Source organism: Lytechinus pictus, chromosome 3 (genome assembly GCF_037042905.1).
Source record: "Lytechinus pictus isolate F3 Inbred chromosome 3, Lp3.0, whole genome shotgun sequence".
Lineage (NCBI taxonomy): Eukaryota > Metazoa > Echinodermata > Echinoidea > Temnopleuroida > Toxopneustidae > Lytechinus > Lytechinus pictus.
In genome coordinates, this window is record NC_087247.1 from 26,145,555 (window position 1) to 26,172,758 (window position 27,204).

Sequence of the window (27,204 nt, forward strand, 5' to 3'; positions counted from 1 at the left end):
GACAAATCCATGCCCCCCTCCAAACAGATACAGCTTCACAATAGATATTACTTTTCAAAATCTTATTTATTTCACTTCTATTTCGTTATTTGAATTTCATCAAAGCATATTATATTTCCAAGTAAAGATATTCACTATGCAATAAATTCTTAAACAAAAAGTACCAATGTCCATGTCCTGTCAAACAAAAATTCTTCTTTCATTTTTTTCTCATTACAAGTAGAAGTATACTCTATGAAATAAAAGTTCCCAGACTTTCAAAATTATAATATAATCGAAAATTGCACATATTGACTTGTGTAAAGATATTAAATCAAACCTATCATGCACTTCATCTAAATTACTAATATATTCATATAGATATACAGTTTGAATCATTATGACTTAAAACTTAACACCTGTAGGATGAAATGTCTCTCACAAAACAACCATATGAAACACTGACTGAAAAATCTGAATGTTCAAATACTGATAAATTGGCAAGTTTCATAGAATGCTCCGCTTTGCAACAAGGAAGATAATCGTCCATCTTTGCATGATTATTGCAACTAAAATAGCACAAAGTTATCAAATCGATTAAAACAAAAACAAATGGAAAGCTTTGTTTCAGTAGTTATTGTTTCCTTCTCAATTACATATCTATACCATTTCTACAAATTTTCATTGTAATTCACAAGAACTTACATCTGACATTCATGCATGCTATCACATCTACTTTATCTATCAATGCAACTTATTTATCCCAAATAATTTACTTAAATTCTCTTGTTTTCACACAGTTATCGTTGAATATTTTGTTGAAAGTTCATTAATTCTCTTTAAAGCTAAGTAACTGCAGTTGAAGCAAACACTGATTTCATGAGAAAGTCTTTATAATAATTGTTAACTGTCGCCACATGATGGTACATTGTAGATCTAGATCTGGTTTATTTACACAATTCTTACTCTGAAATCATGAAATCTTTAGCTGAAAATAATCACACTGAAGATCACCAACACATATTACCACATGTGGGGGAGTGTATTATAATTGCATGGAAAAGAGACTCAACATCATACTTGAGTTTCATGCTTTTTTTTTGCTACTTTATCAGTAATTGCACATTTTCAACCAGAACCATTTGGCACATTACTTTCTTAATCATAAATATAAACACTTTGGTGGTCATTCTATTGGATTCTATTCAAACTCAACTTGAGATCGTTACCAAACCTGGCATTTAAGCTTTAAAACTACCAGTACAATATTTCAACAACAAAACAAATTTCATTTTTATTTCTGCCTCCCCATTAACAAAATATGATTAAATTTAATGTTCAGTAACATTAAATGGGTAACCCATGGTAGCTGAAAACAATATGCAAACTATTCAAACAAACATAAAACTAGGCTGCTTCCCATACGACAATCAAACAAAGTAAACATATGGTGCCTAATGATTAATTTATATAAAACAGACACTGATTTTTCTCACATCTTAACTATGGATTGCAACAAGTAATGCAGTCAAAACTCTTATTTCTATTCAAATAGTTTCAATTCATTTTACGCCATCAGGATTTTAACCGAATGGTTTATCAACTGCATGCAGTCAAAATGTATGCCTCTACAATTACTAGATCTGCAATATATTGCAGAGTAAACTTCTAAATTGGTAAAAACTTTCATAGTCAAATTAGAATTAGATTCTTTGGTGACCTGATTCTAATTTTAATTCATCTTATGGATCTTGATTTGTTATGCCAATGAACAAAGTCCTATATGTCCTTTGACCTTATTACCTTTAAAACAGATCAGATCACAGTCATTGCCATGCATACATGAACTAAGTTTACATTGGTTGTTTAGTTACCATACCCAACAATTAATTGATCACATGTGTCCTTTTATCTCATATCATAAAAGTCTATCAGATCAGCTTCACTCACTTCTATATATCATGCATATATGACTCAAGTTTGAAGTTGATCCATCAAATAGTTATTTAGTTATCGCTTGAACAATAATGGGACAGATGACAAAAAAATAATGCCTTCATCACTACCAGTCACCATGGAAGATGAAGTAAACAAATATATATATTTCACGAAATGTATCAATGGAAGTTTGAATTTGAATAGTTGTTTATTAGAAACCACATGGCAGCCCAAAGCTTTTTGGAAGGAATTTACATCGTATGAAAAATACGACAAATGAATCAATATACATGTACAAATAACAATCATAACATGACCAAAGATTAATGACAAAGGAAAGAGAAAGAAAGAAATTTAGAAAACTTAGAAGGAATAAGAGACAGGTAACACAGGGGGCGGTATAGGTAGGTATAGACAGGTAAAGAAGTTGAGGTAGGTATAGGGAGGGTAAGCCAGAAGTTACAAGCTATTACAGAGAGCAAATTTGTCATATAATTCTAAGACAAGACAAGTTTTATGAAAAGGGTAGTAACAAAATGATGAGGCTTATTCAACATGCTCTACATGTTATCAAGCCATAAATAGATTGCCAGTTTGTTACACATATTTGATAGGAAAGACATAATATTCACAGAAAAGTAGACAATACATATATTTTTTTACAATTAGAAATAATTAACATCTTTTTCACACATTAAAGGGTAATGTAATGTAGTTTCCTTTGCTAATAATCAAAACCACAGAAATTGCATTATAATGATTCAATTGTTCAATTTAATTCTAATACTTTTTATAGCTATTATCACAATATAAACCTCAGAAGGTTTTAATTGCCACTTACCAGTGGATGCACACTCAAAACAAAAAAATAAAAGAAATGACACAATTCATAGTAGCATGCAAATAATTACTGTTGGTAAATGTGTCAAGACAATAAATTCCAGGGCGATCTCTAAGCAGCTATCTTTCAAAAGTGAAGCTGTAAATAAAAGCTTATTACATGTACAACCAGAATGGTGTTGTCTAAGTGCGAATGTTTGATTGCCTGAAATCAAAATTGATTGTTTGCTTACATTTGAAATTGTTTTATAATACTTCTTCTCAGAACTCACCTACGTCTGAAATTGTTTATAATACTTACACTCAATAGTCATTTACATCTGAAATTGTTTATCACACTCATCAGTTACATCTGATATTGTATATATACTTATTCTAAATACTGAAAGAATTAGAGGTTGCAACTACTTGCTACATTCTGGCAATATACAAATACCACTCCAACAAGTTACACGCACAATTAAAAAACTATATAAATTTGCAAAAGACAAAAAAAAAATTCAAAGCAACTTTTGTGTCTGTTCAAGTACAGGTCACTGGTCGCTATACATTTCAATACTATAACACGCGCCAGGCTAGGCCAGCACATTTTATAGTAAACTGATTTTCTAGTTGCTTTGTATGCACCTCATCTGAGCTCCCTAGCATGCTCTCCTGGCTGTACCAGCACCCGGAAAAAAGATTCTCAGGGTTTTTTTCTCTCTAGAGTCTGCATCAAATCTATAGTAAGTATGAAGCTATTTCTATGTTCTTTAGTCTTCAGATATATAAACTTTGAAGTTAGAATGAGTTCTTGAGCTTTCATCTCCCTGGATGTCTCCTACTCTCAAAAGCTGATCTAGGAAGCGCCAGTGAGATAGACAGAAGCTAGCGCCCAGGGGCAGGCCAGAGCAACTGAAAGTTTGATGCGCTGCTGGGGTAGCTAACAGCGCATGACAAAGCACTTTTTTGATACAATAAATTAAATATCAAAGGTCACAATGCCTCGGAAAACACTTTTCAGCACACTGAATAGAAAAGTTATAGTTAGTTTTATCTTTTATGAATAATAAGCAACATACAAAATTTGTATTCCCAGTTCATGACAGTTAAGATTTTTCATTTAATATTCTTTTGAATATTTAATATTTGTAGCCAAGACTTATTTAGAATAGAAAAAAAAATTAAACAAATGAAACAAATGAATGCTTCCATATTATTTCATTGCGGATACAATTTTTTTTTGGGGGGGTTTGCTGTATTATAATTTCATTACATATTAGTTATATACATCTCCCCCTCAATCTCCCCACCATCAATTGAGATCCTACCATCCCCAACCGATGTTATATCCCTGGGGTGGTATTCTGAAAATTGTCTTAACTTTTCTTGTAACTTTTCTTATAACTCAGCAAGATAATAGCTCGCTAAAATTGTCTTAAATCGGTATTCTGAAAATTGTCTATCTCCGTAAGGACGTCCCCTATTTTATCTCTGACACGCCCAATATTCTGTCATCAACCAATCATTAAAGTTGTTACATGCTTAGGCCAACCAATAGAAGTGTCTCTTCTGAATATTATTATAAGCGCATTGTTGACACGAGGCGTATTTCCCTTGCGCCCCCGACGCTTATGCATGTGCGCCACTGCGCTAAAAATACACGTGGCTGATCTCAGAGTCATATTTTCTTTGAAAAGATTCATCATCTCGATTACCAATTTTTAATTTCTGAAAAGTCTACCAATCCGTCTCTGTAATGTCTTCGGAATGTCTCATGCAGTAAAACATGATGTTCTTGCGAGATGCAGCAAGAAATTATTATTTTTGATTGAGAAATATCGCATGCAACATTAAGTTACAATAGCCCCCTACCTCTTGCAAGGAAGTTAACAGAATGCAAAGATAAGAGAATTTTCAGAATACATTTTATCTCGATATGTTATCTTGCATAGATATTTAGGTGCCTTTTTTAACTTACGCATCATTATAGCTCTGACATCATACGCGCTCAGTGAAAGTTACAAGAAAAGATACAAGAATTTTCAGAATACGGATTTTATTGTAACTCCAAAGATACAAGAATATTTCTCTTAAGACAATTTTCAGAATACGGCCCCTGATATATAGAGTAATGAGAACTAAATACTAATCTCAAAGAAGAACCAATGCTGGCCTCGATTGGAATACTAGTAAGAGAGGAGGTTGATTACAGGTGAGTATTTCATCAAAATTTCATCTGACATGTCAGATCTGAAAACTTGCCTTATTGGCTGAGAAGCACTGATACTATAATAACTGTCTGCTAAAACAGGACATGTGGAATAAAGTGTCTGACAACTTTCATGAAATGCTCCCCTGGGTAACACCTTCTGGGATGATATGATACAAAACAGCTGCTTTTAATTTTGTATCGTCTGAAAGACCTCACCCTGAGTATATCTTATAATTAGCAGGCATCTGCATGGCAAGGACCTGTTGGCCAACCAGCCCATCATCAGCATCACCTTTAAGTTTGACGACTTTCCTTTCCTCCACCACCAACCTCCTGGTTCCGCCCGGTAAGAGTGCATCAATGGCCCAAGGAAAGTCCCAGTGGATGACCCAACGCTCTTTCTCTAGCATCTCGACCACAACATTGAACACAGCAGGACCGGTCCTCAATCTCACTTTCTTTCCTCCTGGGTTATCCACAGTGCTGCTCTCCATGGTTGCTCCTGTGATGGGTGCAAGGGCAGGGTTCAGAAGGACATCTGCGATGGTCTGACTGTGGACACCTGCAATGAGTTGGATCCCATGTAGCCTCATCGTGAGGCATGTCTTGGCATCCTCCAGGCTGGATATCTCATCAATGATGATGACCTCCGGTCTGTGGTTCTGGTAGGCTTCCCTCATGACTGTGTGTTGGAGATTTCTTTCTATAACCTACATCATGAAGGAAAGAAGAATGGTTATATAAACACTTGGCATGCCAAAGAAAATGCAGCTCAATGGAATTCATGTGTGGTGCATATATCTAAAAAAAATCTGAAAAATTTAGAATTAAATAAAAGGAGGAAAAGTCTTCAATTTTTCAAATATAGGAGTGGTATTGAAATGTTCTTAGCAGATTTGGAGGGGTCAGAGCATTGTTAAAAAAAAAGGAGGTAGCAAACCCCCTTCCCTTTTTTAACATATAACCGAAGGATATGCACTTACTTCAGAGTGCTTACAAATATAAATATAAAGAGGTTGTGTACCCCCATCTTGGTTTAAACCTCTTGAGCATTCAAAGGCTTCAATCTGATGTTAAAAGACAAGATGTTGTAGGATTAAGATAAGTCTTCCCTGTATAATAAGACACCTTAGTAAGTTGAGCAGTGGTCTCTGCTGTCTCGCTTAACCCTCAATCTCCCGGGGTATTTTGATTCTTGTCATTCCCGGGGGGGGGGGGGGGGCCATTATGGCCCCCCCCTTAAGATCTCAGCCATGGTTTGCACGATCACAACGAAAATTTGCAGGATGGTAGAGAATGACGTAATCTACGCAGTTGCATTGGTAAATTTCACTGAATTCATATATTTTTATTTTATATGAATTAATTATGCTAATTTATTCATGAAATCATACTTTTTGCTCTGCTTCACTAAATAAAGCTCCTAGAATGCTATTTTTTGGTGAAAATATTCTTCATAGCATTCCTAACAATTGTGAATGAAAAAAATTCTGGTACCAAGACCGATTTCTTATGTATTTTATTGTTTTTCAAATTTCTTATGTATTTCTTTGTTTTTTTACTTTTTGTTTTTTATTGTTTTTTCGATGGAAATCGTTCCAGACTTAATTCTGATCATAAACAAGGCAAAATTAATTAAGTTTAATCATTAAAAGTAGAAATAATGATACATTTATGAATTTTGGCCAAATACACAATTTGCATTGGATTTGTACATGAAATCACGTTTATGAGCAATTTTGGGTCTGACATGCACTTACATAATGTTGCGTAATGTCGTAACCGCGTACCCGGGCGTCACAAATTTGGTCTCAAAATTTGCGCGAGACATGAAAGTAAAAAGTCAGTGAGCGGCGAGGTCAAAAAAATTTGCGCAGCAGGTATATCGCGAAAATTGTCGAGGGGGGGGCCATAATGGCCCCCCCCCCCCCCCCGGGAGAATTAGGGTTAAGCTTTGGAGGAAAGACAAAAATTATGTTCTAGTTCTTGTATAAAACAAATTGAAACAGGGATTTCCACAGGCTTGAAATAATCCATTCCTCTAACTTTCCAGCTAAAGATTGGAAGCGGAAACATATCTCACCTGTAACCTGCGAGCAGTTCCAACAGACTGGTGTGGAATGTCCCCTTCTCCAGCTATCTGTGAATATGAGAAGAAAAGGTTTGAAAGCTATAGTTATCACTCTGATATAAACACAGCTATGAATAAATTTATCATGGGAATGAATTTGCAGAAAAATATTGATATTGTAGTCAGAGGCTAGTAATCATAACTGTATTCAACCTGGAATTAAATCTGTTGTGCTCTTATTATGCTGTCAAAGTTCTGATTCTTCCTTGACATGGTCTCATGTATGGCGTAATAGCAAAAAAACCACCCAAACCCCTGTTTACCTCATCAATAGTAGATGGTTTGAATTGGTTTAGTACCAAAATTGCTTATCAATAAACGTACTGTTAGAACATTAAGCAATCCATAGTTATCGAACCATGGATTCCAAATTGTGGATCATTATGTATACCATAAAGTAAATGATTGATAAATAAAACATAATTCAATACCTAATCTAAAAATATGTGTACAGATAAGAATAATTATTTACCAAATTTCTGGATTGGTCAACAAAATCTACTGCATAATAGAAAAACAGATTATACTTGGAACATTCCATTTACTACAATACCTACTGTAGTTTAGAATAAAGTCACAATTTTACCAAACCATTGATGGCAGTATTGTGCTTACATCATGATTAATGAATTTACTAGGAATCAGTTTCAATATCATCTTAGTTCCCTTTTTACCTTCATTTAATGTCTCTCAACATTTCTATTTAGCATGTCATCAACTCTTTTGGTTTAAAAAAGGCAAGCATATACAAATCTGACCATATTTGGTAGTAAATTAGTTTATTTTATGTATACTAGAATACAATGTCTAATGAAGACTAATGAAAGATACATACCTCAGATAATGTGTCAATGATCATAACATTTTCCTTTTCCACATCACTTAACACTCTTGCAGCTTCCCTCAGCAGAGTTGTCTTGCCCACCCCTGAAGGTCCAAGAACCAGAATAGACTTGCCCTTGTTGAATACATCATATAATGGACTGAGGCATCCTGGAAGGGGGTGTTCAACCTTAGCTGTTATGCCGATGACCTCTCCTTGTCGATTTGCAAGTAGACTATGAAAACAACAAGGATTGCACAATAGCATCAAGAAGCAACATTCCTGTTTCTGTCCAACTAGTCATAAAACTTGAAAGGAATATTTCCTATCTTGATTCTCTGTGTAAAGATATTTTATTATACACATACAGCACTGAACATCATTTAAATTTACGGCATGCTTGTATTCTTTTCGCTCATTTGCATAATTCATGAAATCTGATACTGAAATGACATGTGATCACAAAATTTTTACTAATCAAAGCTCAATTCATTATGTAATAGAATAGGATTACATTTTACTGAGTTTCCCTAAGAGTGGAATAATCTATGTAAGGAGAGAAAAAAAAACACTACTAGAGATGACCTACCCGAGTCTATGAAGGGTATCTCTGATCGTAACCTGAGTTTTGGATATCTTGACAAAGTTTTCTCCTTCTAAGATAGTGTTCAATTCCTGTTTGGTTAACTCATCATGATCCAGAACTTTTTCAATCATTTTAGACCCAAATCCAATCTTCAGGTACCTATAAGAGAATATGGTAAGATGATAAAAAGAGACTATATTGATTTGTAACCTTCTATAACATAATTCCATGGTTGCACAAACCACGGCAGATCAGAAAGCAAAATTATAATAACAACATTGATTAAACCCAGTCAGCAAAACTGACTTCCATCCCTGAATGCAACTGTTTACATTTGAAAAGATGTATTAAAGCCCATAGAATTGTTTGAAAAAATATGTATAAAATCAATATAATAATGGCATTATTGTTGTTTATTATAGTGCTGTTAGCGCTTGAAAGTGACTTTCAAAGCAATCATAAAAGTTTGGAGTATGATCCTAATTATTAGTGACAAGTCTCTTTTTTTCAAGTGGTCCATGGTGCAGTGGTTATGACTCTTATCTGTAAGGGTACAAATACTGCACCAGGGAGTGTTTAAAAAAAGTCAAGAGTGACTTTAATAGAGTCATGCTTACACGCCAACGCACACATTATATTTAACACATAATATGATAGAAGAATTTGGGGTAGTGCACTTCTTGTGTGCTCCTACTGATGCGGGGATGTATTATCATACTACACGCAACTGTAATAAATGAGCAACTCTAAGTCACACTTAAATCTTTGTGAAACACCTCAAGGCGTCAATTTCCTCAAGCAAGAATTTATCCATACTGTGCTACACTCAACCCAGGTGAGGTAAAAGGGGACCTGGCAGGACCTTACTCCTTGAGCATGTAAGAGCTGGTCTGCTAAAGCCAGGGTAAATTATGCTCAACTTTTGTAGACTTCTGATTAAGTAAATTTTGAGCATAATACAAACAAGTATGATCATTATTACTATTGACCAAAAATGACCGAATTCAAGGGAAACAACCTAAGCCCTGTCTTACTAAGAGCTGTGATTGACTGATGAACCACAAGTGCAATGATATTCCACTTTTATATAGCGCTTAATACATCACAAGGACAGGTCTAAGCACTTTACAGATCTATTTTGAACCCGGTCATCAGATTCAATCAGTCATTCCTGCACACAATGCAGTACTGGACAAGCTGCAATGACTTCCTCATCCTACCAGGAACCAATTTACTACCTGGGTCACGAGTGGCCAAGTATGAAAACCCAGCAACACCAACATCTATAATGGTGTATATTCCTACATTCATCATCGCCTTGACGATTAAGTGTGCTCCTCTGTTTCCAAAGTTACATTGTGCAATGTCTTGTAAGAAAAATTATGACATTGATTGATTGGTTCAATCATAATTGGATGGGGCCAAAATCTAAAAGAGTAAACACTCACCGTGCTTTGGGTTTCCTGCCAACATCCAAGATGACCTCTGCCAACTGAATGAAGGAATAATTTGGGTTTTCTTGGAGTTGGTGTAGAGCCAGTTGAATGCTTTCAGGGAAAGCCTCAACAAACTTCATCACATCCGTTCCAAGAAGTTCATCAAATTCTTCATCTTGATCATCGGTAATGTGGCATGGATTGATTGGTATAGCAGCTTGCTGCGAGTAAAACACACAGAATTAAGACAATAGAGCTACAACAGGAAAGGGTATATTCCTAAATTGAAAAAAAAACACGTTATCTGATGGCTTTCATGATTTGTGATTACAAAGAAGTACAACCAAAATTAAAGGTTCAACATAAATTTTCCATATTCCCACATCTGTAAGTGTATCAAATTATCAAAATATCAATTTAATGTTCACATTATTTTAGAGGATGGGGGGGGGTTCGATGTAGAATAATTATGGAAATTCTCTAGGTAGACAGAATTTAAAAATTTACACAACTCCAGTTTATAGGATTTACTGAATTTTTTATCAAACATTACTCAAAGAAACAAGGAGGTAATGACTGTATCTAAAACTCCCATCTTTATTTTGGAACTTACCTCACTCAGCGGATGGACAAAGAATGGGTTGTTGCCCTCCTCAAACTGCAAAACCATTGGCTTCATCCATTGTGGAGCGGTAGATAGCTTGGTTTCTGGAGAAGCCTTGACCTTTCTTTTTCTCTGTTGCTCCCACTGCATGAGAGGAAACCCTTGTTGTAAAGGGAGAGCTGGACCTTGTAGCACGACACCCAGTGGCATCTGAGGGCTTGTTTGTAGAGTTGTGTTAGCCATCATTCCTGTATTCATTGGATTGCTAGGGTTGCACCAACCTAGCCCTACAGCTTTGACAGGATTGTAAAGACTTCCTGCTACATTCACGCAAGGATGGATGTTCCTAACAAGAGTACGCTCTGATGGTAGTTGTGGTCGTTGATGCACATGCAATGGTTGATGCTGCACATGTGATGTTTGCAGGTACTGTGGATAATTCACAGGCAGCTGCAAATTTGAATTATGTTGCTGCTCCAAAAGAGTATTTTGTGGCTGTTCTTGTGGTTGTACTTGATTGTAATGTTGCTGCATTTGTGTAGCTTCAGCAGTTTCATGTGAGGTGTCTGCATTCTGATTTTCATTTGGCACCCCTATGTTCGGCTCATCGCAATGAATAAGTTGGTCTCCTATTGGCTCATCTTGCTGCTGCTGGTCTGGCAGTGCTTGCTGGTGGAGCAATAGTTTTTGCATTGGCGATAGTTCTTGTGACTGCTTATCACCAGAATGATTTGCGATCTCCTGATTGACATTGTCATCATCCCTGTCAGTTTTCACATCACGTTTCCAGTACTGCTCACTCTGAAGACTTTCCTCAAAATCACCTCTTGGCATATTCTTCTTCTGCTGACTGCTTTGCTGAAATGTATGCGATGGATATGAAATAGTTATGAAATCAGCATCTGCAGCTACCATATCTTGACAAATTTGTTGCATCTTATGACCTTGTGGAGGGTCCTGCATATTAATGAGATAATCTTGAGATTCAGTGGTTGGATTTCTCAAAGAATGATCATCTTCTTTGAAATATATCAGGTCTAGTTCTGTGAAACTAAGAGCAGAGCTGACACTGGAGTCCTCCTCTTCAGCATGACAGTCTGTAGGCAGGACTGGCTGTTGCTGAGTGATATCAGATATCATATGTACCTTAACAATTTCAGTAGTTGGCTTGTTGGAGAGTTTTTTAGAAGAGTTTTTCTTCTTCTTCTTCTTTGACTTGGTTTCCCCATTGTCTTTTACTATCAAGTTTTCTTGCTGTTTTTGCTGATGCTTATCTTGTTTATATTGTTGTTCTTGATCTTTGACCAAAGCAGAGAGTGAATTAACAGTTTGTTTCTTTTTCTTCACATCATTCTTAGATGATGACTGCCTTATTTCTTTGTTGACATTCTCATTTGGAGAGTGAGAATGTTTAGATGAACTTCCTTGATCTCTCATATTTGTGAGGTCAGATTTTCCTTTTTCATTTGCTTTTCCTGCCTTTATCTCCCCATGCCCTTTTGACGGTGGCATCTGCTTTTGACCAGTCTTAATGCTGGCACCAGGACTGAGATGACTGTTAGATGAAGTGTTCTGTTCTCGAGACTGAGCAGAATTCTTCTCTGAAGTTACCCCACTTTTCTTTGCTTTCCTACCATTCTCCTTCTTTGGCTCAAGCATTTTCTTTTGCTCGGCTTTGGTTGAACTTTTGGCAGTAACTGGGTGTTTGGTGGAAATAGCTTGGTCAATGGCCTTGGATGCACTATTGCTCTTTCTTTTTATATCCTTTGACACATCTGGTTGTGCCATTTGGTCTTTTTCTTTTTCTTTAGAATGAGTCTGTTTGAGTTGCCCTTTGGTATATGTTAGACAAGATGCTCCAATATCTCCTTTGGCTTGTGGCTTTTCCTTAGCATTGACAACATTCTTCACTTTCTCCCCAAATTGATTCTTTTTCTTTGACTTAAGATCGCTCTTATTTTGTTTTTCCTTACTGGTGCCTCCTTGGGTAACAGCATCTGAAATTTTATTACTTTGCAATTTTACAGAATCTGAAATTGTGTTACTTTGCAATTGGGCCAAAGATTCTCTTTCCTTTTCACTTTCCTTCTTTCTCTTTCTTCTTTTGGCATTCCTATTCGAAATTTCTTTACACTCTCCAAGTTCCTTGTGTTGTTTTTGCTGCTTTGGGGGAATACTGGTTGCTGCAGCTGTTTGTTTTTCTGTCGGACATCCTGCCCTGACTTGTAAAGCAGCTGCATAGGTCTTTGGAACTGTTGCATTATAATTAGAGGGTGGCTGATGCATAACCTCCTCCTCTCCATTACTGCTTGGTACTGAATGCATAAGCCAATAATTTTCTTTTCTTCTAGTAAAGTCTGGTTCCAGATTTTCTACCTCTTCAAACTGTGGATTATGTTTTTGTGTTTCACCCTGATGCTTATGTTGCAGATCCCTGGACTCTGGCATGCCTGTTCTTTCCTGTGATGCCTCTCTGATTACAGATTCAACACCTTTTCCTAGACGAGGAGCTGGATGCATGGATTCATTTCCTGTTTGAACCAAGCCTTCAAGAGCAGTCGCATATGAAGAAACGTGAGTTGGTTCCTTGGCAGGACCAGTGACCATGTCTTCTCTTCTTGGGTCATACCACCAGTCTGACTGCTGCAGACTCTGCTCAGAAGCATTGGAACAGTTGTTCAAAGTTTCCAGCATGGGAGCAGACATTATACTGGTAAATCAACCAAAACAAAGACATCTATTTAACCAACCGTGCCCCAAACAAATTGGGATAGACTCACTGGACAATGTATATTATACTGAAATAAAATAGTGCTTTACATGTTAATAGCATGATTCAACATTAGTCTACTGCATTAAAATTCAGAAATAAAAAAAAGGATTATAAAAGTTCCTCTCTAATGCTCTGAAATATAATACAAGTGGAACGCCTCTGGCAGTCTCGCCTGCATTACGCGATTCAATATAGCAACAGTGCTGACTTTGAAAACAGCTATTGAATAATTATTCACAAAAGAAAACACTAATATAATAAATTATTATGTCCATTGACCCAACATGACCTTTGACCATGTGACATAAGACGTGTGCAAAACAAACTTGATAACCCTTATTTATTTTATTTTTTTTCCTTGTGTCAGAGGTTTTTTATTCATTCAATTGCCAAGTCAACATGCATGTATTAACATTCAGGGTCTTAGAGACAACATCCGAGATGCCGTCTAAAAAAATTTCATATTTAAACACATGCCATATAGAATAACTGTTGTATGGTTTACCTTGAAAATAATTAATCATATACATCAAATAGATTGCATATTGAGCATACACAAGGACTGTATTTATATCTGTTGCTTTTTCATGTGTGAAATAAAAACCAACTATTAATAATTTTTCGTTTTATTAAATTTTTTCTTTAAACATTAAATTAATCAAATCCACAATACGTTTCCAGAAAAGCTTTACGCTTGGGCATTCTAAAACAACATGAACAAAAGATTCTGTTGTTTTACAGAAAATACATAAGTTGTCTGTTACAATTTTCCACCTCCACAAGTTGTATCTAAACGGTAAAATCCTATGAAGAGTTTTGAAGTTGAGTTGCTTTATTTTATTGTTTTTCAATGTCTTAAACTTAAATTTCAATGTGTCTTTCCAGTCAAAATCAATTGCAAGGTTCAATTTACCTTCCCAGAATGTTAAAGCAACCGGTTCTCATTTCTTAAATTCACACAATAAACTATAGAAATTGCGAGACTTTATTGATTGTAGTCTAATAAAATCAAGCGTTCTAATTTAGAATACGTCGCTTCTGTATTGTGAATTTGTTTCATCGTTATCTGCATAACTTATGTCTAGAATTCTTTCGATCCAATTTTTTGGTATTGCATTTTTCAGTTTCGAATACATAAAGTCAATTAACAAAGAATTTGAGCCAAGCACTCTACAAATATGTTCTCTTGGCCGAAATCGTCCATTTTCTACAATGTCATTAATCGTTATAATGCCTTTTTCAAACCATTTTTTTTAAATAAAGGTTTTCTATCATGTGTGATATTACTATTGTACCACAAAACTTGATTTTTAACATTTACAATATCTGGAAACTGAATATATTTAAGTTCACTCCAAGTTATGAGACAGTCTATATAAAAGTCGGGTACCTTTTGTTTTACACACAACTTCAACATATCTTTACTGAAACAATATGTTTTCAAAATTAATAAAAAAGGACATATTTTTTCAATCCAATATCTAAACATAAACTTCCACGGTACATCATTATCATTTTCAAAAAATCTACTCAACCATGATAAATGTAAGGATTGGAATTAAGATTTCAAATCTATCATTCTCAGTCCTCCCCTTATAATATCATTAATCAAGACTGCTCTCTTGACTTTTTCTCGTTTTGAATTCCATAAAAAAAATTATACATCAGTTTATTGAGATCAACAACTAGTTTCTGGGGGATGGGTAATACAGAGGCAACGTAAATAAATTGAGAAATTACTAATGATTTAAGAATAAAAACTTTACCATAGTAAGTTACATTTCTCATTTTCCAAAAATTTAAAATTGATTTAACTTTTTGAAGTTTCATAAACCAGTTTAGTCGTTCAGACTCTTTTTTATCACTTGTTAGATACATTCCTAAGTACTTGACAGGTTCATCATTCCATTTAATACCTTCAATGAATGCATGTTGTTGTTGCATAGTAACAGCATTTGTTTTCATCACATTTACATGTAGGCTTGGCCCAGCAAAGAAACCAAAAAGTTTTACTTCTTCAAGACATAAGTTGGCGGATTGAATGTTGTTTAAAAAGAGAACAGTGTCATCTGCAAGTTGAGATATCTTGAATCCATTTGAAATACCAGTTTCAGTACGCATACAACCGTAATTCCGAAGCTTCGTTATTCCGAAGGTTCGTATTTCCGAAGGTTCGTAATTCCGAAGGTTCGTTAGTCCGAAAACGAAGTGAGGTTCGTGATTCCGAAGGTTCGTTAATCCGAAAACGAAATGAGGTTCGAAATTCCGAAGGTTCGTTAGTCCGAAAACGAAATGATTAACGAACCTTATTTCATTTTCGGACTAACGAACCTTATTTTGTTTTCGGATTAACGAACCTTCGGAACAACGAACCTTATTTCGTTTTTGAATTATCGAACCTTCGGAATAACGCCACAAATGTTCGGATTAACGAACCCTTTTACGTTTTCGGATTAACGAACATCGAGGTAAAGGCAATTTACGTGTTTCGGAATTACGAACCTTCGGAATAAAGAACCTTCGGAATTACGAAGTGTAACCGTTTCAGTAGATACTACGGTGATACCACTGATATCAATATTCTGCTTTATTTTCAATGCCATAATTTCAACAACAAGAATAAACAATAGATCGGACAGAGGGCAACCCTGTCTAATTCCTCTTTTTATTTCAAATTTTTTCAAAATCCAACCATTATTCATGACACTCCCTCCAACATGGCCCGATTCTATTTCTAGTTATGATAAACGATGCCTGTAGAGATTCTAGTATGTCATATTTCAAATATGTTGACGATCTGACACTAGTAGAATGTAGATTAAGATCACAAACTCCACAGTTGCAAGTTCAGTTACAATGTCTTCATTCATGGACCTTGGCAAATAGTATGAAATTGAACCCACTGAAATGCTGTTCAATGTCATTTTCGTTCTCTAAGCAACCTTTACAATCACAGGTTTTTCATATTGAAGGCATCCCATTACCTTCTGTTAATGTAGTCAAGATACTTGGCGTCATGATCCAAGCAGACCTAACATGGAATGCTCATGTTAAAGAAATAATCAAAAAATGTAAAAAAAAAAAAAAATTCATGTTACGTAGATTAAAAACCTACAATCTTCCTGTTTGTGATCTAGTCACCGTTTATACTGGCTACGTAAGACCCATTTTGGAGTACTGTGTACCTCTTTTTACGTCGGGTCTTACTAGCAGACAGATTAATGATTTTTAATCTATACAAAAAAGAGCTTGTCGAATTATTCTTGGATCATCTAAATACAGTTCATATGATGATGCATTGGTTGAGCTAGGATTACCAACTCTATTGTCCCGAAGAGAAAAACTTACTCAAGATTTTGCTATTTGTTTTGAAAAAAATAACTTATGTCAGTCTTGGTTACCTCCTCAAAGAAATAATAATTTTCTTCGAAATGCAAACAAATATACAGAATTCAAATACAAGACAAACAGATTGAAAAACAGTGCCCTCCCTAATCTTGTACGTGTGCTTAACAAATATTACAAATCATAACTGAAATAATTTGAAAATTCTTTAAACGTTTGATATATATACATGCTTAGAAATTGTGAAATCTCTTTAATCACCATTGACTTATTGTGCTTTTAACAGTTTTATTATGAATGATTTTATCAATCCATCATATGCATTCTCCTTTTATTCATTCATCTTTATCAATAACTTACTGTGCAAATGTATGTGAAATTTTTTTTAATTGTCTCTGTATTTTTTACCATGTATATTTAATTGATACCCTGTAAAGCATGTGTAATTCAGTTTTTACTGCGATACATGTCTACTGAATAAACCATTAATGAATGAATGAATGAACATTTGCATAGAGGACCTTAATCCATGTAATAAAAGATTCTTTAAATTTAATTTTGTATATTTGAAATAGAAACTGATGGGTAACCGTATCGAAAGCTTTTCGAAAATCAAGAAAAAGAAAAATGCCTGGATGATTATTATATTCACAATATTTAATAATATCTTCAACCAAACGTAGATTTTGCATCTATAGCAGAGCGCTGTTTTAAATAACCTGATTGATCAAAAGAAATCAATTTATCTATAACACCTCTTAATCTTGTACACATTACTTTTGCTGTAATCTTATAATCAGTGTTGAGCAATGATATAGGTCTCCAATTATCTAGACATTGTTTATCACCTTTCTTGTACAGCAAAGTTAATATAGCTAATTTCTGAGTTTCTGATAACTGTTTTTGAATAAAACCTTCATTAACACTATCTACTATAAGGGATTTAACATCGTTCCAAAAATACTTTAAAAATTCAACAGATAAACCGTCACTACCTGGCGACTTATTGTTTTTCATAGAAAATAAAGCATTACGACATTCTTCCTCAGTAAGTATACCTTCGCATGACAATGCTTCTTGTTCTGTTAATGTAGGTAAAATAGTTGAATCTAAATAGTCATCAATATCAGACGATTCAACTTCATTGTTTGTTTTAGAGTACAAACGTTTATAATATTGAAATATTTCTCCAAGAACAGATTCCTGGTTTGTAATAACCCTTCCATTCTATTTAATAGAGTTAATTTCTTTTCTCTTTCCGTTTCTCTTTTCGCTTTCAAAAAGATATTTGGTTGACTTTTCACCATGCTCCATCCACTTTTGTCTGGATCTGATGAAAGCTCTTTTACATTTATATGTTAACCATTGGTCTAGTTGAATTTTTGTTCGTTCTAATTCAGCTTTATTTTCATTAGATGGGTTTTCATCAGTCTTATAACTCATTGAATCGAATTCAGATTGTAATTGTTTAAAAGTTTCATTATTTTCTTTCTGTTTTTGTTTCGAATACTTGATTGTTTATTCTTTAATTATTATTTTACACATGTCCCATTTCATTTGAGGATTCATATTAACATTTTCCAATATAAATTTTTTAATAAAACTTTTCACATATTTTGTATAATAATCGTCTTTTAATAACGAATTATTCATATTCCATAAGCCACATCCTTTTTTAGGACTATTAGTTGTCAATTTTAAAGTAATTGCACAATGATCACAATTTGGAGCAGGTTTAATTTCAACCGTTTGCACACAGCACCATAAAGAATCTATTAACAGCCAATAGTCAAGACGGGAAAATATATTTCATGACAATTGACGCCAGGTGAATTGCTTTTTGAAAGGAAACATTTTCCTCCAGTTTCTTAAACACCTTATTTTCTTTATAAGCATAAGACACACCTCGTGTATCCAGTTGGACATTTTGAACGCAGTTCCAATCTCCGCCTAACACTAATGAATCGTTGACTTGTATCACTTTTCATAACCATTTTGTTAAATTACTATAAAAGATTTCTTTTTCATTATTTTTTGTTGGTGCGTAGACATTTACAACAAGATAAGAGTTTTTATCATCTTTCAATCTTATCGCAAGAACACGACCATCAAGGTGTACAAACTGTTCGATCTGTTCAGAATAACATTTACGCACAAAAATAGCCACACCTTTAGAGTGGTTTGTGCCATGATTGAAGAAACATTGGTAATCTAATTCTAGACTCACTATTGATTCCATTTCAAAGGTCAAAAAAGTTTCTTGTAACATTATTACATCTGTTTTCTGTTTAATTATCCACGACATAATTTTGCTTCGTTTCAGTTTATTTCTGATCCCTCTTACATTGAGGGATAAAAAAGACGTATTCTGTTTTCGTTCACTTGTACCGAGGATATATTTTTTTCCATGTCCATGTTTTGTGATCTGAGTTTCAGTTTACTCACTTTGCTTTGGTCACTTTCTTTCTTTCCGATTTCCTCTTTTGAACTTTCTGCTGGGGTGTGCTTTTTTGTGGAGAAGTTATCCGTACTTCCAGGCTATTCTGAGCTGACGAGAGTGTGCTGGAGTCATCGGTGGCGTAGTCGGAGCTTGATGGGGACGTTGATTTTGGCCGTAGAAATTGTGACAGAATCGGTTGGCGAGTAATCTTCTGTCGAACAGTAGTTGCGTCATCGCTACGATGAGTCATCACCTCTGGTATCACGGGGATTTCCCGCTCATCCGTTTTGTTTTGTGTTGCGTGCTCTGTTGATGTGCTTACGTGTGATGATTGCTTGAAGTGGTTGATATCTTGTGTTGGTCTGAGCATCGTTTGATGTAGCTTCGTTGTTAGCATCGACGGTGTGACAGCTAGTGCTCTTATGATAACCCTTATGTCTATGTTTCATGAACTACATGAGTAGATCCATAAACTTTCTAAGTCATGATGCCAATTCAACAAATACCCACAACACGACCAAAGACCTTAAATGACCTTTGATCTTGGTCATGTGACCTGAAACATACACAAAATATTCAGAAATACATGTTTACTCTTATATGTCCCAAGTTTCATGAACTAGATATGATGACATTTCAAAAACTTAACCTTGGTTAAGATTTTGATATTGATTCATTGACCCTAAATGACCTTGGCCATGTGACCTTAAACTCAGGCAGGATATTCAGTAATACTTGATTACCATTATGTCCAAGTTTCATGAACTAGGTCCATATACTTTTTAAGCTATGATGACATTTCAAAAACTTAACCTTGGTTAAGATTTCAATGTTGACGATGCCACCGCCGTCGGAAAAGCGGTGCTACAGTCTCGCCTATGCAGGCGAGACAAAAATGAAGATACTTATCAAATAAAGAATATACCTATTAAAAATAGAAGCTTGGAACATTTAATACAAAAACATGTGATATCATACAGACTGTGTCGATATCAATTACAAATTGGTTCTATCGACATCTCATGAATAGAGTAGCAAGTGATCAACACTAGTATGGATTTGAATTTTTATTTCAAATAGACTTGTCAGCTTTGAAGAATGATGTTCCATTTTTTGTTTCTAAATATTACTGCTGTTTTCTTTCTTCATATTTACAGGCCTGAATTCAGAAAGGTGGTTTTGAAAACCATAGGTTGAACCCGTGATTTATGCAAAATTCCAGGTATAAATTACGCTTAAATATGCAGTATAAAAAAAATGCCCAATGCTGATGCATGCTTTGTCAGTGCGCCAAAATGACGCCTGTTGCCATTTTATTAATGAGTTCACTGTTCTGAAGAGTGGACTCATTACTTCAAAACAGGAGACTCATTAATAAATAGCATGCTTAACCATGGCAAAAGGTGTCAATTTGGCGCACTGTGATAAAAGCGTGCATCAGCATTAAACATTTTTTTAAAATTATATGTGGTAAATAAGCATAATTCATACAGGAAATCTGCATAAACCATGGGTTTAACCGATGGTTTTAAAAACAAAACCACCTTTGTGAATTTGGACCTCAATGTCCAACAGAGGTAAATCAGAGTACATACCTTAACATTGTTTGGTACAGAAAAGGGATGATTTTAGAAGAAACCCGGGCAGTTTCTCTCAAGTCTATGATAGCTAGTCTCTGTGATTTTCCACAATAATCTAGAGGGTCTTTGGGAACTGGTGCTTCCTCAGAGCCAATCGCTATTTCTACACTGCTGACTGGTGCCACTCCATAGATATGCAACAGTTCTGCTAGAGGAACTAGGTGGCTGTGCCTACGTATGATACGATCTGCTTTCTGTGATCAAGGTAGTAATACAAATCATTCAGTTTCCTATTGCTGTCATCTGACCAAAACATTTCGCAATCACCATAACCCCCCTGCTAAGCCTCCTACTGGTATTGCGCAATACATGTGCTCATATACTAATACATTCAGTATTCCACTCCTCTTCCATCATTCCATGTATATTGCCTGTTGAGATGTATTTTAGGTAAGTTCAGGCAGATTTATAAAGAAGTATTGAACATTTTGCTTGGAATGGAAACCAGGGTCCCATTTCATAAAAGTTGCTATGATAGCAACTCTTGCTTGAATGTCAACTTTCATTGGAATAGCCAATCAGGAAGCAGCATTTTCACTGTCATGATAATTGAGATTCTAGTAATAGTTGCTCTCATAGCAACTTTTTATGACATGAGTTCCAGATCTCAATTAATCAAGTGACAGTTTAGAGGACCTTGGAGTAATCCAACAACTGATCAATTATCCTTCCTAAGAGCAATTTCAGGGCTCTTCATTAGTCCTTGCATTGATAGTAATATAGGGAATGGTGATTCCAAAACAATGGGAAATGCCACTAAAAAGATATATTTACCGGTAACATGATTCTTGCTAAAAGACATATCTCAGACTATGGTTAGGGGTTTTAATTACAGTATCACTTCATTTTTGTAATTTCAATGTTCAGGTAGTAGTGTGATATAATTCTCATTATCAAGTCTTTACAATTATTGTGATCGACTCTAAAGGGATAAACTTTTGAAATTTTTTTGGATAGAATGAGAGGTGCACTGTGTCTCTTCATCATGTGAAATCAACAGTACCTGCAATTTTAGATGAAAGGGAAGACATAGACTATCTTTTAAAAGACATAAAAACATTCCAGCTTCACCATACACCGTGCCTGGGAGCATCCAGCGTTAAAGAGCTCTGGTGATTTCTTTATGACCTACAAGATTGGAACTACGATTGAATTATCGGCTGAATTCTTGATTTTATTTCCAATCTTGGGGACAAAAAAAACAATCAAGTTAACACTCAGTGGATGCTTCTGGCTGGACTGGATCAAAGTCCCCCAAAACTGGGTTCAATAAGCAGATGCTGCATCACATGTTACATGTCATATAAGATTTTACTTACCAAGACATCAAAGACTCGAACAATCTTCAAACCAGCACTTTTTCCAAGCTCATGAGACAGCAATTCAGCATCATACACAACCTGCATATTGGAAAAGTAAGGCCAACTTCAATCAGACTTGTGCAATATCAGTGCCTAGAAACTTTTGAAATATGATGTTTATAAAAATACATATTATTAATCATATTCTTTTCAAGATATAAATGTTAAATGCATGCCACAAAAAGGTCAAATTTTAACAAATTGATAAAGATTAAAAGTTAACTTTAAATAACATTATGGTAGTTTTGATGAAAAACTTGATTTTGATTGACTCAGTGTTGAATCATGTTTCTATTACCCAAAGTGGTAAGGTTACTATTAATGCCTCAATGGTAAGGAAAAGTACATGTAAATTTACGATAAATTGATCATGCAAATAAACTTGGAGTAAAAAAAACCTACCTCTTCTGCATTAAACAAGTGAAGTATTTTTTTAAAGAGTGTTATCTGTAAAAGCTGCAGTCATGAAGCCAAACAAACAGCAAAAGGAACAAGAGTTTACGCAATCATCAGCTTAAATTACTGTCTCATAATGAAGAGCTAGCTGTCGCTATTTACCTTTAGAATTGAGTCATTATTAAGAAACTGTCCAACAGAGTTAATAATGGCCCACTTGTGAATGTTATCTGGTATCCCACCAGCTATCTTCGTTCCAGAAGGTACTGCCCGGTCAGACCTATTGGAGAGAGCATCCACGTCAATGGCATAGGTTTCTCCTTCCCAGAAGTGAACCAGAAGCCAGCCATTTAAGCTAGAGATGCCAATGATTGGTCGCATGTAACCCGAGAGTTTTCCCATCAAGAGCTTGTCAAAGAAACCACACTCCTAGAAAAGAATAACAGCATGTTTACAAATCTGTAATTCACAATAGTTTTAGCAATGGGACAAACATTACACGATTGATTAAATGAAAATAATGTATGAATCAATTCATTCAATAGGATAGGATAGAGGGAAGTTTTATTTCAAAATCTTGATACAAGAAAGGGCACAAACTGCTACCATTATGATTAGTTATGATCACAATAGCCTAACCTTACTTTATTGATCTTAATTATTTTTTTTAACTTTCCAATGGACTTTACTACTCCTTTATATCAATAAATCACTGTTTTCGCTCTATATTTTGTATGATGAAATGTCTCTTGCATTTATTTTTATAAACATGTAGATAACACAATTTCTGTATTGTGACATTTGACGAGATTTAAAACAAAGATTGTATACTCTTATTGTTTGATTTCATCAGCTTATCTTCATAGAGCAATTATGGAAATAAAAAAGTTATAAACATACAACAAAAACCTGTGTTCTACATAGTGAAAGTAATCATAACATCCTGTACTGATCATGGAGCCATAGTATTACCTTTACAATTGTCACCAGGCAATGTGTTGGTTCACTTTTCACGGACGTCACACCTTCCAGTGATGATACTCTAGGAAGCTGATGTTCATATACTCTGTTTGCTAGTCTACTCTCCAAAGTCCAGGAACCACCAACCTCTTGATCTACTGATGACTGTGTGCAAGATGCCAGTTCCTGAGTTGATGAATGTCTATCACTGATCGCTGGTGAACTGCAACCAGCTGAAGATGAAGATACATTCTCAGTGATGTCCAAAGGTGATGCAGTAGCACCCAGAACTTCAGAATCAACAAGGTTTTCTGCACTAAGCTGACCTTGATATCCTGAAGGGTTCACACTAGTTGTAGAGGATGTTTTACTCAAACCAATGTCATGTTTCTCCGTTTCAGAATGGATACACTCAGAGGCTGGTTCCAGTGATGAATGTTCCACATCACTATGCAGAGCTTCATCTTCTACTAAGGACACACAGTTCCCTGTTATGTTAAAAACATCCTTCTGGCTGTGAAGAGAAGCCATGAATTCTTCAAAGTTGTGACCCAGAGTGACAAAAACAGGGTTCTCTAAAGTGTTGATCTTAGAATGGAGCTCACGTCCGTCATTGATACCTCCATACACAAGCAAAGCTACATCAGCAATAGCTGAATAAAAGAAATCTACAACAACCTCCTGAGCAGTTCTGGTTCTGTCTGATTTTAGTTCAGTCTTTGTAAAAGTGACCGTAAAAAGAGACTCAAATTTGTGGAGGAATCTTTTCAAGTTTGCGTCTTTCTCTGATGGTTTTGCATCATTAGGACCCAAGCACACAATATTTGTTCCTTGGCAGCAGGTCTTCTCTATCACCTCGACTAGCTTACTCAATGCCCTCCTTTCTTCAGGTATTTTTTTCAAATCCTTAATGATGCTATCAAGACCACTAATGATAAACTGAATATGGTTAGGTAGATTGTCTTGGGTATTTTGGTACCCATCCATTATAAATGACACCTAGATCTATGTCTCAAAGGCTAAATTAAAGCTTCAAAGCACTGGATGTACCATGTAACGTTAGATTTCTGTTTGTCTTTCCATTAATTATTTGTCTACATCCGGTATCTGCTCAAACTTTTTTTTGGTCCTGTATAGGAATAAACAATAGAAAATCAAAATTCTGAATTGATTATTGATGCTACAAGTTAAAACTTTGAAAGACTTCCATATGTCCCCTCTAGGCCTACTAATTGAAACAAGTGGAATGCCTCTGGCGGTCTCACCTGCATCACGCGATTCAATATAGCAGCAGTGCTGACTTTGAAAACTACTATAAAATAATTATTCACAAAAAACACCATTCATATAATGATACAATACTACGTTCATTGATATTTGACCTTGATCATGTGACCTAAAACTCGTCAGTGATACTTGATTACCCCTATATCCACATTTTATACACTATATCTATAAACTTTGAAAATTGTGAATTAAATGACCTTTGACTTTGGTCATGTGACCTGAAATTCGCATGAGATGTTCAGTGATACTTGACGACTCTTATGTCCAAGTTTTATGAACTAGACCAATATACTTACATAGTTATGACGGTAATTCAACAAATACCTCCAACATGGCCAATGTCCATTGACCTTTGACCTTGGTCATGTGACCTGAAACTCGCACAAGATGTTCAGTGATACTTGGTTACTCTTATGTCCACGTTTTATGAACTAGACCAATACACTTACAGAGATATGATGGTAATTCAACAAATACCCCCAACATGGCCAAAGTTCATTGACCCTAAATAACTTTTGACCTTGGTCATGTTACGTGAAACTCATGCAGGATGTTCAGTAATACTTGATTAACCTTATGTCCAAGTTTCATGAACTAGGTCCATATATTTTCTAAGTTATGATGACATTTAAAAAACTTAACCTTAGGTTAAGATTTTGATATTGATTCCCCCAACATGGTCTAAGTTCATTGACCCTAAATGACCTTGGTCATGTGACCTGAAATGTGCACAGGATGTTTAGTGATACTTGATTACTCTTATGTAGACCAATATACTTTCAAAGTTATGATGGTAATTCAACAAATACCCCCAATTTCGACAAAGTTCATTGACCCTAAATGACCTTGGTCATGTGACCTGAAATGTGCACAGGATGTTCAGTAACATACTTGATTAACCTTATGTTCAAGTTTCATGAACTAGGTCCATATATTTTCTAAGTTATGATGACATTTCAAAAACTTAACCTTAGGTTAAGATTTTGATGTTGATATCCCCCAACATGGTCTAAGTTCATTGACCCTAAATGACCTTTGACCTTGGTCATGTGACATGAAACTCAGGCAGGATGTTTAGTAATACTTGATCAACCTTATGGCCAAGTTTCATGAACTAGGTCCATATACTTTCTAAGTTATGCTGTCATTTCAAAAACTTAACCTTCGGTTAAGATTTGGTGTTGACGCCGCCGCTGGAAAAGCGGCGCCTAGTCTCACTCTGCTATGCAGGTGAGACAAAAATTCTATAACAAATCCCCCTAAATTTTCATATTTTTTTTTCCACTTTGAGGGTCTACTTCTGGTTGGCCTAGGATTCAAACCTCTGTTTCCCAGGGGGGGGGGGGGGGTTACCATTGACGAGTGGATACCATGCGTGACAAAAAAAAACATGTAAAAAGGATCTCTTTTTTAAGATAGGGCACGTTACGTATGTAACATAATAAGGGTGTCAAAAACACTAAAATATTGAAGGGTATATATTTCGCTAGGAAACTATACATGTTTACGGTTCAAATTGCGAGGGTATAAAAAAGACTAAAATACTCCGGGGGGGGGGGGGGGGGCAGTCTAATGTATTGCTGTACACATACATGACCAAATTATTTCCAAACACCCCCTAAACAAGTTTTTGTTTTTAGTGGGCTTTATTTACACATTTTGGCCCCTAAACAAGTTGTCGCCAGAATATGACCCTGGGGAAAAAGCTTGGTGAAAAAACATACCCTAAAATATTGAAAAAAGGGTATATATTTCACTAGGAAACTATACATGTTTACGGTTTAATTTGCGAGGGTATAAAAAAGACTAAAATACTTTAGGGGGGGGGCCAGTCAAATGTATTGCTGTACACATGCGTGACCAAATTATTTCCAAACACCCCCTAAACAAGTTTTTTCTCTGTGTGTTTTTCAGCAAAATAACACCCTAAACAAGTTTTTCGTGGGCTTTATTTACACATATTGGCCCTTAAACAAGTTGTTGCCAGAATATGACCCTGGGCAAAAAGCTTGGTGAAAAAACATATCCTAAACACGTTTGGCCAATCCTTAAAAAAACATACCCTAAATACGTTTTACCCCGCGATTGACCATTGATCAGTCTTTCAAAACCACCCTTTTTCTTGAAAATCTGTTTATTTATACCCTTAACGAGTGCACGCACGGCCCGCATCCAAAACTGAAAACACACCCCTTTAAACACATTTTTTTGGGGGTCACACATGTGTACAGCAATATATTTGACTGGCCCCCCCCCCCCCCCCGGGAAAATACTTTATAAAGAATGTACTTTTTGCCCCAACACACCGTGTGTTTAGGGTCCGATTTGAGCGAGGTGTGTGGGCCGTGTAAAGCCGACGTCCATGATCTCGTCCGTAACGTACAATTAAAATATCGTACTTGTTTAGGGGGTCAATTCAAGGAATACTCGGGTAGGCCAACCGTTTTGTTTCCAATTCTTGTAAAGGGTAG

At 35.5% G+C, this 27,204-nt stretch overlaps 1 protein-coding gene across 2 annotated transcripts in view; it reads right to left on the reverse strand.

The window, feature by feature from the left end:
- Positions 1–47: 47 nt before the first annotated feature.
- LOC129257539 (uncharacterized) overlaps positions 48–27,204 on the reverse strand; it is a 28,017-nt gene continuing 860 nt past the window's right edge. Inside the window, exons 2-11 of one of the 2 annotated variants that reach the window (XM_064096710.1) lie at positions 23,459–24,575; positions 22,649–22,915; positions 22,049–22,129; positions 20,685–20,923; positions 10,541–13,241; positions 9,940–10,148; positions 8,495–8,650; positions 7,918–8,140; positions 7,035–7,091; positions 48–5,661 (exon numbers count right to left, since the gene is read on the reverse strand). In XM_064096710.1, the coding sequence (XP_063952780.1) occupies positions 5,164–5,661; positions 7,035–7,091; positions 7,918–8,140; positions 8,495–8,650; positions 9,940–10,148; positions 10,541–13,241; positions 20,685–20,923; positions 22,049–22,129; positions 22,649–22,915; positions 23,459–24,433 (5,406 nt within the window). In that variant the 5' untranslated portion in view covers positions 24,434–24,575 and the 3' untranslated portion in view covers positions 48–5,163. The remainder of the gene's footprint in view (positions 5,662–7,034; positions 7,092–7,917; positions 8,141–8,494; positions 8,651–9,939; positions 10,149–10,540; positions 13,242–20,684; positions 20,924–22,048; positions 22,130–22,648; positions 22,916–23,458; positions 24,576–27,204) is intronic. The other variant, XM_064096711.1, reaches the window with a different exon arrangement.